At 39.8% G+C, this 16,985-nt stretch overlaps 1 protein-coding gene across 1 annotated transcript in view; it reads left to right on the forward strand.

The window, feature by feature from the left end:
• The window catches only part of LOC122811583 (uncharacterized protein YBL113C-like), a 994,203-nt gene that overhangs the window by 581,063 nt on the left and 396,155 nt on the right, over positions 1–16,985 (forward strand). The window contains exon 5 of the mRNA XM_044083519.1: positions 463–552. Coding sequence (XP_043939454.1) covers positions 463–552 — 90 coding nt within the window. The remainder of the gene's footprint in view (positions 1–462; positions 553–16,985) is intronic.

The raw sequence follows: 16,985 nt of genomic DNA on the forward strand, positions 1-16,985 counted from the left end.
GTGTAAGCTGGCATTAAGAAGTAGAATACAGAGCAAGCCAGCTAGTATAGTTGCAGAGAGAAAGGAATACATGGGGGCACAACCATTCCATTCTCTTCCTGTACCGCAAGCCATCAAAGAAAAAATTGGTGCATGAACTGTACAGCTGGAAAAGGTCTATCAAAGACATTGGGCTACTGCAGTGTACTGTTATAAAAATCCCAAGCAGATCTAATACATATTACAAACTAAAATTGATTTTTTTGTTTTTCGCAATTGCTATAAAATGCTAAAAAACTACACCTTTCTGAAGTTAAAAAAATCTGTTTAGAGGTCTGTACTTCTATTTCTCTGCATGTTCTGAGTGCTTGCTCATGGTAAATGTAATACTGACGTTGCATGGAAATGCCACTCAAAGTAAATTGAATGCATAGACTACCATATAAATGTCTTGTTTCTTTTACTTTTCTTATCATTGTACAGATTACATGTCAGTCTTTCAGTTGTATAAATGATAGCTGTTACAAGAATCAAACAACCAACCAGACATGCACTACATCTTATTACTGTGAGGTAAGTAATATCTGATCATTTGTAGAACCTTCTAGTTTAGTATTAGTATTAGTAATGTCTTTCATTTATAAAATGGCTACCAGAAAACTGCATTTTCTTTTTCAAAAGTGTTACTCTGATACCTCCCAAGAGCTGTTGATGAGGGTGGGTATAATAAATGAAAAGTGAACAATATGATAAACCACAAAAACACAAAAAATAAACAGAAACAATACAGCTACACTGTATAACTACAATCTGCCTGCAATGTATCTCTCATAATAATGGCTCCAAAGAATTGGCAGTATCACAAAATAAATCTGTTATTTTACTCATCTGCAGATCCTATTAGTGTAGATATCTTGCCATCTTTTCTGAGAAATTAAAGAGCCAATGTATTTTTAATTAGGGTGGCTAATTACCACAGATGTTAGCATTGTTGGTTCCCAGGGCTTGGTTCTCCAGTTTGGTTCTCAACTATGCATGCATGTGTGCATGTGCATGAATCCTGCAACTGGCTCATATCCTATTCAGGATTAGTTTCTCTGCCTTGTACCCACTGAGTGCTGGGTCAGGTTCTGACTTCCTCATAAGACAGAACTGGATAAAACTTGTATAAAATGAATAAATGATTCAATGTTTTCTTAATCACATCGTCCAAAAAAAAAAAAAAAAAAGAATGTGTGTGGTTGCCACGCACGGTTGAAGTGAAACTTCTCTAAGGAAACAAGAAGGAAAGCAAATGGTACAGTACAGAATAAGCTCCTTCGCACTTCCTTACAGATGTTTCACTTCTACCGCATGTGGTGATTACGCACATTATTTTTTTTCTGTTTGTTTTGTTGTCATTTTATGTTTGTGTTACAGCTCTTATTGTTTAATTCTTTGCAGTGTTGTACCTATTCCCCAATCAACGTGTAGCACACATTGGGCATTGAACAAAGGGCTATTCGAGGTCTTGTTAATATACTTACTGTTTTGTTATACAGCTTGTAACCTAAAAGCGATCTGGTACTTCAGCATTGCAAATCAGGTACCACTTTTGAAAGCATGCAGTTTGATAAAAGGTTGTTGGCAATACCAGTGTTAAGTCAGTCGGTGTTTGGTACCCACATTTCATGTTTTAAATAGTATGTTTTACATTCTTTGGCTTGCATTTTCTATATTCACTTGCTGTGTGTCATATTCAGATATCATTGGGCTTCAAGCTTGGTGTGTGTAGTCTACAATTTAAAATGTCCCAAAACTGAATTGAAGCACCGCTGTAGTCTTACCTAGGTGGAACGCTTGGAATGCAGTTTACCTCTGTGCTGTTATCAATGGAGTTTGAACATCAAAACAAATTATATGCTTTCTATATCTTTATTTATGTAACTGTTATTGTTTAAACATATAGTTATAGTTAATAGGTTGAGATTTTCAGTTAGTAAGCTATTCTTTAAAGCGGTATATATTGCCCCAGAGTGATTTATTTAAATATGTGTGGAAACTTTTCCTGCATGTGGTATATCTCAAATACTCTGGCAATGTATATACGATGCAAAATATCACCACTGAGAAGTGTCATTGATTAAATATCCACTGGTACTTTCGAAGCAATATGAAAATGTTTTTGCAAAACTAGATTTTTCTTTTGTTTATTGTTCGTTTTTAGTGAATTTATATAAATAGTAGAAATGTCTATATAGAATCTATAATCATTTCAAATGTATTTTTTAAGTTTTAATTTTGAACATGTTCCATGGGATACAGTAAATTTGATGCTCGTGTTAGTTCAGACTGAAACCAGGAATGGCGTTTGTGTGTGTGTGTGTGTGTGTGTGTGTGTGTGTGTGTGTGTGTGTGTGTGTGTGTGTGTGTGTGTGTGCGTGTGTGCGTGTGTGCGTGCAGACTTTGAGTTGGAGTTGCCCGGTGCTGTGGGTGGAGTCTGAGTTCCGTTTCCATTTCACTCCAAACTCGCACTAGCATGTCTCAAGAAGCTTCGCTTGAAAAATATTACACTTATGCAGTAAAATCTGAAAGACATTTTTTATGTTTGATAACTTCATCTGTGGTATAAAAGTGCATCAGGCCAAGAGTCAAATCCCTTTTGATATGCATTATACTTAGTTTGGTATTACCCATGTGTCGGGCCAGCAGCGGCCTTTGGCCACCTAGTGCCCTAGGCAAAAGGTCTCCATGGTGCCCCCCACACCATCCAGATGCCCCCATCCTGGTCTACCTACACCAAATAAATACTGGAAAAGTGCCCCTGCTACAGCGGCGCCCTAGGCAGCCGCCTAGTTGACCTATGTCTAAGGCCGGCTATGTGTCGGAGTTCTTGTTGCATGTCTACAACAGAATCACAGATGTTGAATTAATGGCAGTTGAATACTTATTACTAAAGAACTGCACAAAGTGTTAGAATATTTATGAGCAGGGATAGAATAGTATAATGTTTAGCACGCTAGACTACAGACTTGGTATTATGTGCATGAATTTCATCAGTCCTTACTTGTATATTGTGCGACCATAAATGAGTTGCCTAGACTGGTTGCTGAATTTTCTGTCCATATAGAAGGAGGGCTGCCTTGTCTTAGGAAGCCATTTTGTCCTACCAAGTCTTGTCACCTTTCATATTCTATTCTGCATACATTATCATCACCGCCCTTTTTGCAGTTTTACACTGGTTCAGGGGGTCGGGTCAGCTGTCACCACATCTCTTAAATGAGTGCAATTCTCCTACTTTCTTTGAGAGTCATATGGAACAGTAACATATCTTGTCTCATGTAGTCTGTCCATCCCTTGGTCGAATGTCCTTGATTTATTTTGCTTTCTTCCTATCTCTCCCAGATTTGTTTTACTCATTATCTTATGCCTTCCTGCAAGTGTAACTGAACCACCACACACTGTTCATGTTGACCTTCTGTGTTATTTGGACCACTTTGGATTCACCTCTGATGTCTTCCTTTCTTCATCTGTCCACAATATGCATCATATTACTGGTCTCAGGCACTTTGTCTCCATTACTTCAATCATTCTCAACTCCACTGTCTTCATTGCACAGGTTTCTGAGCCATAAAAAAGTGCTGGTCCACCACAGTTTGTCTACCTTACTTCTCATCTTCTTTGAAATTCTTGTAGTATTCCACATTAAATATGGATATATTTTTTGTTTCACCTTAATCAGCTTGAATTAAGTATTCTAAGTTATAAATTACCTTTTGTAATATTATGTTGAGTATGTCTTTGTTATATTGACTTTTAATTGCTCCGCTTAAAATGTTATGTTTCATGTATTAGAGTCTCTTTCCATGAGTTAACAATGAAATAAAGCAAAGACAAAGCAGGCTAATCCAGTTAACAAAAATAAATAAACAATATTTAATTTAAAACAAATGATAGTTACAAAGATGATAGAAACAGTGGCAGAGAAAGAGATTAAAGTGACACAGAAAGAAACATAAAAAAGAAAGACATGGCAGAGAGAGAGGTGACAGACAAAGCAGAGAAAGAGATGACAGGTTTGACAGAGAAAGAGATAATAGAAATAAAGACAGAGATGGAGATGAGAGAGAAAGAGGTGTCAAAATGAGAGGTTTAGTAAAGCAACAACTGGCAGAAGGGGACAGAGACAGATACCAGAGGAAAAAAATAAAACAGAGATGACAGAATGCATACAGAGAAGGATATAAAGACAGATGAGACAATGGTAGAAATATCAGAGACAGAGATAATAGAAATATCAATAGACAGAGATGGCAGTGTCACTGTGCTAGAGATATAATGAAGAAATTGGGCTGCTGGTAAAGAGGCAGAGACCCTCTGTAACTCTGGTGACCAAGGATAAATGACTGACTCAGTTCACTGGACAGCAAGCTGAAGAAGGAAGAACAGAGAATTCCAGTGACACCACTTTCGTAAGAGAAACTAGAAAGACGTCAGCAATTTTTTGTCAAGTAGATAAGCAATTGCATTCCAAAGACAAGCATCTGGAGTGTTTCTCCCTGGGCCTCCACTGAAAATGGGCTTTATCCCAATCAGACTTTCCTGGTAAACAAACTTTAAATAAATACATACATAAATAAATATTGCTGGAAGAGTGAGATGAACAAGAGGGGTAATTTGGAATGCGTTTTGGGAATGTAACAAATCGGCAGATTTGAAAAACTCCCTACAGAGTACCTTGTCAGAAATGTTGGGGAAGCAAATGATTTTAACCAAAGAAAAGATTTTTCAGCTGGGATATAGGATCTGACTTGCCTAGACATAAGTAAGGCCTTACTATGTTTAATGATATGGGCTGCCAAAAAAAGCAATTACTAGAAAATGGAAGTGAAAATCTAAACTACCTGTAACCGAAGTATTGAATATTATAAAGGAGCTAAAAGAATCAGAGGCGGGATCTTTAGAAAAGGGAAGGCATGAATTATGTAGGAATAAATGGAATTGTGGAAATAATACATGCAGCATAATATTCAGGAGAGAGAGTGCAATTTAAGGAAAGGCATGATTTGAGCACTTTATACAATGGAGTGAATGATAATGTAAAAAAGAAAACATATACGTATAATGCATGAATTTCATGAAAAAATGTTTACAATGGTTTGTTTTCTTTTCTATAACTGTATGTGTGCCCATGTCATTGTTTAAATCCTGTGCATTTAATAAATGTGTTTATAAAAACAAAAAAAAAGAAGGAAAAGGTTAAGCCTTTCAATCACTTGTACAAGAAGGTGAGAGTGTAGCAGTTAACCCTCAGCTATGAGTAGGTATGAGAATGCTGTGCTGTTGTATAGCTACACATCTAGTCTCCCAGCCTATGTTATATACAAGAATGTGCTGTTTGGTTGGCTGAACAATATCAGACAGCCATCTACTAATACAAATCTTGAAATAAATGTTACGTGATACCCATTATGATTGGTTTATCTTTACCATTCACCTTTTTCAGATTTAAATTTATTTAGGTACTTGTTTTCCAAGTGTGAAGCATTAGACGGCGCAGTGGTGCAGCGGTAGCATTGTCATCTCACAGCAAGCGGTTCGCCAGTTTGATTCTCGGCTGGGGTGCCTTCTATGTCGAGTCTGCATGTCCTCCTTGCATTCATGTGGGTTTTCTCTGGGTGCTCAGGTTTCCTCCCACATTACAAAGATGTGTCTGGAGCATTTCTCCCGGCCTCTGCTGAAAATTGGGTTCGTTCCAAATTGGACTTTCCCGATTAACAAATGTTAAATAAAAAAAATAAACATAGAGTACATAACAATGACTCTATTGAAGAGACAGTGAATAAGTAACCTATTTTAGAACTGTTTCTATAGCAATGCTAATCATGGTCGATCAAAAGCTCAAACAAATAGGTGCATCCTGAAGGACCTCTTAAAACCAGTCAGTGTGTCGACATTCTCAGCCATTAGGGAACAAGGTTACAAATTTGCAGAGTTTGATGAGTTAAGGAGAGCATTCTGTAACCTTCTGGCTATACCACTGGAACCTGCAATAACTACAAAGAGGAGGAACAGAATAATCTGGCTGTAGTGTAAAGCTGCCAGGAACTCCTTCAAGTAAAGTGGACCAAGACGCCAGCAAAATATACTAATATAAAAATTTTAAATTTTATATAGGACCAAATCTACAGTAAAAGGGGACACCGAAGAATGAGATTGATGTATAGGTAACTGTGTGCACATGACAGAAGCCAGGCAGTAGAGTTTTGTGTTAGGAAGTCCTAGGAACAGGGATTGCAGTAGTTATATTAGGAGTGAATTAGGGCATAAACAACTACCGAAAGTACCTGTTGGAGCAGTAAGTGCTTAATTCAGATTATGTTCCTTAGAAAGAAACCAGAAAATGCTTAATTCAGGCTACATTCCTTAGCTGAAAAGAATCTGACTTGGTCCACAGCTGATACATGTTCCTAAAAATATTCCTTAATTTAGGACTATGCTATGATTTGTCATCTTACCTACAAACTTCAGCTTTTCACCAGCATAAAAATAATGTATTTAAGAGCAAAACAGCTGGAATTCTTTAAGGCAGCAATAAGTTTCTCCAAGCCACTACTAGCCACTACTATAGAAGAGTTGAACTCCAGCTCATTGATGTTCATCTCATTCTGGAAGCATTCCGAGTGATCGTTAATAGAATGAATAGCAGAAAAGTGTTCTGAGTGATCTCTAATAGAGTGAATAGCAGAAAAGTGGTCTTGAGGAAATGAGAGGTAATATTGCATATCATCTGTATAGCAGTGCTGCTGAAGGACTTTCCCTTAAGGGAACTTTTTTTGCAGGGGTTACACATATACAAAACCTGGAATGAAATCTTCTGGGATATCAAAGGCCAAATGGTGGCAAGAAGAATTAACCCTGATACTACCCACTGGGAACATCCTAAGATGGAGGAGACAAACCACTTCAGTTCATAATGCAAATTCCCCCATAATCACAAAGAAGTTCCAAACAGGCAATAAGATATGTATGACAGACTGAGTAGGACAGGAAAAGAGTAGTAGCCTCGATGCGTAACCATTAACAAATCATTTGGTACCTTAGTAATGAGTGATCCAGTACTGCCTCTAATGCAAAATCCTGACTGGAAAGGCTCATAAATTCAGTACTCCTTTAAGAATGAAACCAAGCCATGAATACACACTCTTCTCAACATCCTTATTAATAAACAGAAAGTAAAGACATAACACTAACTATTTTAGATCACCAGAACCCAAAGCTGAATTCAAGATAGTGATCATCAATTCCTCTGGAAATGGAGATGGAAAGACCTGATAACTGAAAGCAGAATGGGTACTCCACTAGATAACTGGACTGTGCAATCAAGTCAGGTAAGTATCAGTGCTGCTGGACCTTGATCCAAACCTCAGGTAATGGGACACGTGCCTAAAATCAATGAGTTGGGATCATGGCAATTCAATAGCTGAAACTTGCATCACGTCCAAGGCAAGGACTTCACATGGGCACAGCAAAATCCACCTGAATTTATCATGGAGGAAAAAGCTATCCTCAGTGATGGCAGCTTATATTCAAGGAATCCAGTGGTCAACTCACCTTCACCTGAGGAAAATGCTGTATGGGTGGATAGACTGGCTTGGTCACATAGGTTGCCCACCATTCAAGAGAATATGACCAGACATTTAAATGTAGAAAAGATGTCCCTCAGCCAGCTCAAATGCATAGAGGGATAAAGCCTTGATTATGGCCCAGATGATCTAGGTTTTATTAGTGGCCCAGGCTCCAGAAAAGCTGGCAAGGGGATAGATAGAAGTGATGAGCCAATGCCTACTTGCTCATTTTCTTGAGGGGAAGGAGGCATACATGTCTGGGATACACTCTGCGTGTTAGATTCCTGAGGAAATACCATAGACCACATGGAAATGCTTGCTGCTTTGCAGGTCGGGATATTCAGAGGGGTTACATCACGCATTAAGCTAAATAGCAGACCCTTGTTAAGGGTAAGTAGTTATAAAGTCTCTATTTCTCCAAGCAGCTCCCTACTGAAATGTCAACACCCGAAATGCTGAGTGCCAACATGCCAAAAAAACAGATTGAAAACACAGGAGTAGAGTGAATTTTGTAAATCAGTCATCTTAAAATGTATTTTTGCAGAGGGAGAAAGCCCCCCCCTGTACCTCCACACCCCCTGAACCTATGTATTTCAAGCTCAAAGATTACCATACCTTGGTAAAAAGGGAATATTCTGAGAAATGGCATCTCAGACTTAGAATATGTAAGTCTGGTCTTTCAGCCCTTCAGTCTCCATATTTCGGGACTCGCTCTAGTGGGTCCTGACATTTCAAATGGTTACCTTTCCAAGCAATATGACAACACCACTTGTGTCACAAATTCTTCATTCCTAGGAGGAATAAATTGGCACTAGGGCTTGTGTGTGTGTGTGTGTGTGTGTGTGTGTGTGTGTGTGTGTGTGTGTGTGTGTGTGTGTGTGTGTGTGTGTGTGTGTGTGTGTGTGTTTAGGGGGATGAAAGCAAATAGGTCAGCTAGGCAGACAGGGAAGCTTGATATTTACCAGGAATTAGGATCAAAATAAATAAGCACGTGAATGAATGCATAAATAAATAAATGCATAAATAAAAAGGGAGAAAAACTAGCCACCCAGGCTAATTATTCCCTAGATAAGACACCCTTAAGAGTTGACCCAGTTGTCAGGGATCTGTGAATATATGTAGACAGTAATCTGGCCTTTGACCAACATGTGGTCAAGGTAGTAGGAAAATCATTCTATGTTACCTGATTTATAAGTAAGGGCACGGCATTCAGGTCCAAGGAAGTCATTGTACCACTTTATTCAGACCTTATCAGACCCATCATTGACTATAATGCCCCCTTCAGTATGTACCTGACTAGACATATGCAACAGCAGGAATGCCTACAAATGTTCCTTACCAGAAGACTCTAGGATATAAACATATTGTCCAATATGGATCACCTTAAAGCCTTATCTCTATACTCAGTCTCCTACAAGTTACTGAGAGACGATCTATGCCTGGCATATAAGGCATCCTCTGATCCAACTCTAACAGATCTTTTGCACATCTGAAAAACCAATAGCATCAGAACCTCCAGATCCAATTAATTAAATTTTGCTTGTGGCATAAATAGAACATGTTGGCAAGACATATGTATATCTCGGAGGATCCCCATGCTCTGGAACAGGCTCCCCATCCATGTTAAGCATAATTTTGACCAATAAATGGGAAATCAGAAATTAATTGTGTGTATGGCCCCCTTGTGTCTGATAGACAGAGAGAGACAGTAACTATGTACAAGCTAAATACTTCCTAACTAACATAACGCCTCCAAATAAACCATAAGGACAGAACTGGGTTAGGTTGCGTGGCTAGGCTTATAAAGGCCCTGGTGGTCATTAGCCTAGTATATACCTATGAACCTATGAAATGTTACCTTTATATGAGACATTTCCACTTAGTAAACTGCACAATGTATATCGTGTTCATCAGAATTAAGCCAGACACTAAAACATGTAGTATGCCTCCATTTATATTCAGGCCTCCACCTTGGTGTCCTAAGCCCACAGAGCTGGACATCAACATAGGACTCACAAAGGGACCACTGGATGGTTCATGCACAAAGTGGGTTAACTAAGTACATTGTGGACCTTATTTGTCAATTATAGGTGAGAAACTCATCTAGACCACCCATATTGGGCAATGAAACAAAATGGCTGAAGGCAGGAACAAACTGAGCTACACTTTTAGTGCTCACGTTCCTGCATTGAACTAGTTCAAGATCAGGGAGCCATATCTGGGCTAGGTTTGCTCTGAACCATCTGAGCAAAAGACATGTTCCAGAAACAGATTGGGATGGATACAACAACCCACAAAATCAAGTCTGTAGTATGATCTATGCCTGGGTAGTAGTAGTAGTAATAATAATAATAATAATAATAATAATAATAACAACACAAAGAACAATTAATATCCCTCATAATGCAGAGGAATTCCACAACCAAAACCACTGATTCCTCATCAGCCCAAATACTGAATATGCAGTATGTGGACTAAAGACCCCCCCCCCCCCGTCCATCCTTACTCTGGCTTGCTAACCCTAACTCTAACCCTGCTACTGTTCCTGACACCAACACTATACTCTTTCACTAACCATATCTTTTTTATTTTTATTTATTTATTTTTTCATCAGAAAAGGAAAGCCTTTCTTTACTTTTGTCAATCACTATATATGTATATATCTATATCTATATATATATATATCTATATATATATATATATATATATATATATATATATATATATTTACATATATATGTGGGTTTCTGTATCATGGAACTTATAAACAAAGACATTGGCAACCTTCAAACACTGGACCCCACCCAGTTTGGGTTTGTGAAGGGCCGATCTTGTCTCCTGAATCTGATTGACTTCTTCGAATCAGTCTCCAGAGCTGTGGACGAGGGTAAGGCAGTCCACACAGCCTATCTGGAAATCGCCAAGGCCTTTGACACCATTCCCCACTCTGGAATCATAGATAAACTTACTAAGCTGGGCATAAATCCCTACGTCACTCGATGGGTTGCTAACTGGCTTACTGACAGAACCCAGACAGTAAAAGTAGCCGACTCCAAATCCAGCTCCAGACAAGTGACAAGTGGAGTACCTCGGGGTTCAGTCCTGGGACCACTCTTGTTTGGCATCTACTTCTCTGAAGTACAGGCCAACACTAAGGGACTCTGGATAACAAAGTTTGCAGATGACTGCAAACTGGGAGCCATTACTGAATCCCCAAATTATGTGGATATTCTACAAAAGGGCCTTACAGAAACAGATGCCTGATGCCAGAGCCATGGGCTCAAGCTTAATGCCAAGAAATGTATAGTTATCCCCTTTGGGAAAAAACATGTACCCATGAATTAACACATATGTGGCAAGACACTAAACATCGAAAGTGTGATGAGAGACTTAGAGACACAGGTGGACAGTGGTCTCACTTTCGATAACCACATTGCCACAACAGTCAGGAAATCCTTCTATGTGGCACACCTCATCACTAAGGGCTTTTCATCCAGAAAAAAGGAGGTCATTGTCCCACTGTACTCATCCCTCATTAGACCCATTATAGAGTATAATGCCCCTTTTGGTATGTACCTCACAAGACATCTACAACAGCTTGATAGGCCACAGAAATACCTCACTAAAAGAATCACAGGCCTAAAGCAGATGCCATATACTGACCATCTAAAAAAACTCCAGCTATACTCTGTGGCATATCGTCTACTCAGAGGCGATCTCTGCTTAACATACAAGGCCATGTCAAACCCTGAGCTGCTGGACATGCTCCACTTAAAGAAATCCCAATCCCTCAGAGCCACATGCTCCAGGGATCTAAACCTTGTCATCACAATGAACAAAACATGCTGGAGGGATAGGTTCCTGACCCAGAGACTCCCCATACTCTGGAATAGACTGCCCATACATATCAAGCAGAGCGCCTCATTGGCCCTCTTCAAAAGGAACCTTGATGGTTGGATGGGAGATAGGAAATTCACCCTGGGGATCATGTCAGTTGCCCTGATGGACAGGGGCCTGGAGAAGTAAATATTGTGGTAAGAAATATCCAGGGAATTGTTATGGCTAGGCTTGCATAGGCCCTAGGGCCGATAGCGTAGTACCAACCTATGAACCTATGAACCTATAGGAATTCCCTATTACATCGGGAAAGTATGCACCCCAATTACATATATAAGAACTTGATAAGGGGACAGGCGATAAGAGCATCCAGGATGAATCCAAATTATGATAGCTTCTTACAAGAGTTGTCAAACTTAAACAACAGGCTTTTACAAAGAGCATATAGGCCAGATGAGATCACCTCCCACTTTGAAGGTGGTTTGGAGCTGAGGAATGGTATTGCTAGACCATATTTCTCACAACCATATCCAGTAGAGAATGTCCCTGATATATGTCCTGAAGTTAGGAATCCACCAGTTAGATTTTCTGTTAGTTATACGCAAGACATAAACAGTATAAGAGAGGTTTTGAACAAGAATTGGAATCTACTTTTACTTGATTCACAACTTAAGTACAAGCAAACACAGGAGGGTTATGGCTGACAAAGTTTGCAGATGACTGCAAACTGGGCGCCATAGTCAAAAACACATCTGACACAGATATCCTTCAAAAGGGCCTCACAGAAATGGATAACTGGTGCCAGAGCCATGGCCTAAAGTTAAATGCCAAGAAATGCATAGTCATACCCTTCGGGAAAAACAAGGTTACCCCTAGCTACCATATAGGTGGCAATCCACTGAGCACAGAAGTCATCAGGGATCTGGGGACCCAGGTTGACAGTAGCCTTTCATTTGACACTCATGTTGCTAAAGTGGTTAGGAAAACCTTCTACATTGCCCACCTGATCATGAAGGGATTCACATCTAGATCAAGGGAGGTCATCGTCCCCCTGTACTCATCACTCATTAGACCTATGATTGAGTACAATGCCCCATTCGGAATATATCTGACCCGACACCTGCAGTAGCTGGAAAGGCCCCAAAAGTTCCTCACCAAAAGGATAAAGAGTATCAAAAATATGTCTTATGCTGCCTGACTGAAAGAACTCCAGCTCTATTCAGTCTCATACCGCTTGCTCAGAGGTGACCTGTGCCTGACATATAAGGCCATGTCAAACCCTGATTTGATGAATATGCTTCACCTCAAAAAATCTAGATCCCTCAGAACCACAAGGGCGGGAGACTTAAACCTTGACACGGTTATTAATAGAACATGCTGGAGGGACAGATTCATCACCCAGAGACTCCCTATGCTGTGGAACAAAATCCCGGTACATGTGAGGCAGAGCACTTCGCTGGCCTTGTTCAAGAGGAATCTTGACCAATGGATGGGGGATCGCAGATATACCCCAGGGATTACTTCAGTGTCACTGCTTGACAGAGGCACAGCAAAATAATAGGCATAGTTTTATTCAAACTAAAGGGGTGGCGAAAGCCAAATAACTATGGGCTAGGCTTATAAATGCCCTTGGGCAGATAGCCTAGTATGAACCTATGAACCTATGAACCTATAAAGACATTGTTGGTGAGGAGCCTTATTTTAGATATAGGAACAAGTCCAACCTACATAGATTACTTTGTTACCCTCGCCTATCTACACAGCCTAATGAGTGTTTGAACAATATTGTGGGTACTGTTCCGTGTAATTGTTGTAATTTTTGCAAATTTGTAGATACCAGTTCCCAGTTTATTCACCCAGTTCATGGGTTCATAGGTAGGTACTAGGCTATTGGCCCTAGGGCCTATATAAGCCTAGCCAAAAAATGTACCCTGGCTTTCACCACCCAAGAAAATTATTTTCCTGTGCCCCTGTCGAGCAGAGCCACAGAAGTGATCCCTGGGGTGAATTTCCCATTTCCCATCCATACTTCCTATTTTTTCAGGTTTCAACTCAGTGCTAATTGCAATACATCACATGTCATTTATTTAGCTAAGTGCACTGCTTGTCAAGCATTCTACATAGGTAAGACAGACAGACGCCTACGAGATAGAGTAAGGGAACACCTTTATCACATTCGTACACTGTCTCCAGGCAGTGCACTTTCTAAACACATTACAGACAGTGACAATACATATTCATTTGTATTCTTAGTTACACAGATCAATGAACCCAGTGTTAGAGGAGGGGATATATGCAATTACACTGAAACACTGGAATTAAAATGGATTATCAGACTTAGAGCAGACCAGAGACGAGGTCTGAATGACAAAATTCCGTTGAAACCCGTTCAGGAGTCTCACTGTGAGATAAACATATATATTTTAGAATGTTAATAAATGTTTTAAATTTGCCTTTATATACAGATGTATATTTTTATATATATTTTTTATATATATATATATATATATATATATATATATATATATATATATATATATATATATATATATATTGTTTATATATATAGTTTTCTGTAAACATTTTTATAGACATGTATTCTTTTTGCATACTGAAAAGTTTTAATCAGGAACAGGAAGTGATGTCAGCCCTATTTCCTTATAAAATGTGACTTGATTTTATTCAGTGTTTGTTTCTTATGGTTTGACAAAGCCCTTAAAGGGTGAAAGCACTTACCAATAAAACAGCTTGGATTTTACTTGTCTTTGGCACGGATTCAGTCATTGTTTGAACTAGCATTTATTTCTGCTGCTTGAATAAGCCTCAGTGACTGCTGGATTTATGCTGATTTTTGTTGTCAGCCTTGGTTTGCTCCTGTGCTTCTCTTTTGGATCATATATATATATATATATATATATATATATATATATATATATATATACATATACACACACACACACACACACACACACACACATATATATATATGTATATATGTATATATATATATATATATATATATATATATATATATATATATATATATATATATATATCTATATATAGCTATAGATAGGTTCATAGGTTGGTACTAGGCTATCTGCCCAAAGGCATTTATAAGCCTAGCCAGAATGTGTTGGCTTTCGCAGCCCCCTTAGATTAGTTCCCAGTGCCTCTGTCCAGCAGAGACAGTGAAGTGATCCCCAAGGTAAACTTTCTGTTTCCCATCCACTCATCAAGGTTTCTTTTGAAGAGTGTTAGCGAGGAGCTCTGCCTAATGTAGATTGGGATCTTGTTCCAAAGCATGGGAAGTCTCTGGGACAGGAATCTGTCCTTCCAGCACGTCCTATTTATTGTTGTGGTGAGGTTTAGATCCCTAGAGGGTGTGGCTCAAAGGGATAAGGTTTTCTTTAGGTGGAGCAAATCCATCTATTTTGGGTTGGACATGGCCTTGTATGTGAGGCAGAGATCACTTCTGAGTAGGCGGTATGCAACTGAGTACAACTGGAGTTTCTTCAGTCGAGCTGTTTGAGGCCAGTGATCCTCTTGGTGAGGTACTTCTGTGGTCTTTCCACCTGTTGCAGGTGTCTTGTAAGGTACATCCCCAATGGGGCATTGTACTCTATGATGGGTCTGATGAGTGATGAGTAGAGGGGCACAATAACCTCTTTTGATCTGGATGCGATCCCTTTTGTGATTAGGTGGGCCATGTATAAGGATTTTCTAACCACTTTGGCAATGTGATTATAAATTTGTGAGATTACTATCTACTTGGGTCCCCAGATTCTTATTACGTCTTCCATATTTAGGGGACTACCATCTATGTGGTAGTTTGTGTGTACTTTGTTTTTTCTAAAGGGGATGACTATGCACTTTTTTGGCATTTAGCTTGAAGCCATGATTTTGACACCAGGTATCCGTCTCAGTGAGACCCTTTTAGAAAATGTCTGTGTCAGCCCGAGAGTCAGTTATAGCCCCTAGTTTGCAGTCATCTGTGAACTTGGTCAGCCATAGTCCTCCTGTGCTTGCCTGTACCTCTGAGAAGTATATGTTGAACAGGAGAGATCCTAGGACTGAGCCCTGGGGAACACCACTTGTAACCGGTTTAGAGTCGGACCTAGCTCCCGCAATGCTCACCATGTGGGTTCTGTCCATGAGCCAGTTGGCAACCTATCTTGTGATGTAGGGGGGGAGGTTTCAGGCTGGTGAGCTTGTCTGTAATACCAGAATTGGGAATGGTGCAGAAGGCCTTAGCAAGGTCTAGGTAGGCTGTGTGTACCACCTTTCCCTCATCTACAGCCTTGGTAACTGTCTCAAAGAAGTCCACCAGGTTTAGGAGGCATGATCTGCACTTAACAAAGCCAAACTGGGTAAGGCCCAGTGTTTGGAGGTTCCTAATGTCTCTGTTAATGAGTTCCATGATGATGCGCTCCATAGCCTTGCAGACCAAGCTAGTCAGGCTTATAGGGTGATAGTTCCTGGGGTCTGTTGTGGTTCCACCTTTGTGGAGTGGAATACCCATTGCTGTGTGCCACTCTATGGGTATGTAGCCTGTGGAGAGGCTGAGTTTGAACAGTGTGTTTAGGTGAGGGGTTAGTTCATCTTTGAGCTCATGTAGGACGCAGCCTGGGACACCATCCAGTCCCATTGATGCTGTGTTTTTGGCTTTAGAGAGGGCTGTTTTAACCTGAGTGTCTGTTATTTCAGGGACTCTACATTCTTCTGGTATGGTTATGGACCCTTTTGGGGGTGAGAGTGGCGTGAAGTTTGTGCTGAACCTGTCTGCCAGGATGTTGGCGATATTGGTTGGTTCAGTGTATTTTGTGCCATTCTGCACTAACTTCGAGCAGATCTGAGCATTGCCACTTAGATTTTTGACATAGTTAAAGAATGCCTTGTAGTTATCTTTGGAGTCCTTGGCGATTTTTCCTTCAAAGTTCGCCTTGGATGATTTTATGAGGGATAGTAGTTTCTTGCTGATACTAATCAGGGGTGTCTTCCCTTATTGGGATTTTACTCTTTTTTGTACTAGTTCCCTCCTTCTGTTGTATAGCTTGTTTATGGCAGGAGTCCACCAGACTGGTTTCCTTTTCTTGGAGGAGGAGTGAGTCTTAGTTTTGCTTGGGATGGCGTGATCCATGCATTCTTGTAGCTGCCTGTAGAATGCATTAGTAAAGGATTAAGTGTTATCCTTCAGCATGGGGGCTTTGAAACTTTCCACCTCGGTCTTAAGTAACTTGAAGTTTGCTTTTGAAAAGTTTTTCACAGTGGTTTTCTTGTCCTTTCTTGGGGGTGGAATATGGATATCCAAGGTGATTTCTTTATGATCAGATCTAACCAGCGAGGGGTTGACCTCTGGTGTGGAACACCGGTCACCCATGTTGGCGATGACCAGGTCCAATATGTTGTCACCTCTGGTGGGAGTGTTGACCAGTTGAACCAGGGTGTTTGAGTTTATAAATTCTAGGAAAAGTTGGGCAAGGGAGTCAGTACTTGAGTAGTTCTCCCAGTTAATGTTTGGATAATTGAAATCACCCAATATTAGGGTGTTTAGTAGGACCT

This window comes from Protopterus annectens, chromosome 1.part1 (assembly GCF_019279795.1).
Source record: "Protopterus annectens isolate FY-2018-M chromosome 1.part1, PAN1.0, whole genome shotgun sequence".
In the NCBI taxonomy this organism is placed as follows: Eukaryota; Metazoa; Chordata; order Ceratodontiformes; family Protopteridae; genus Protopterus; species Protopterus annectens.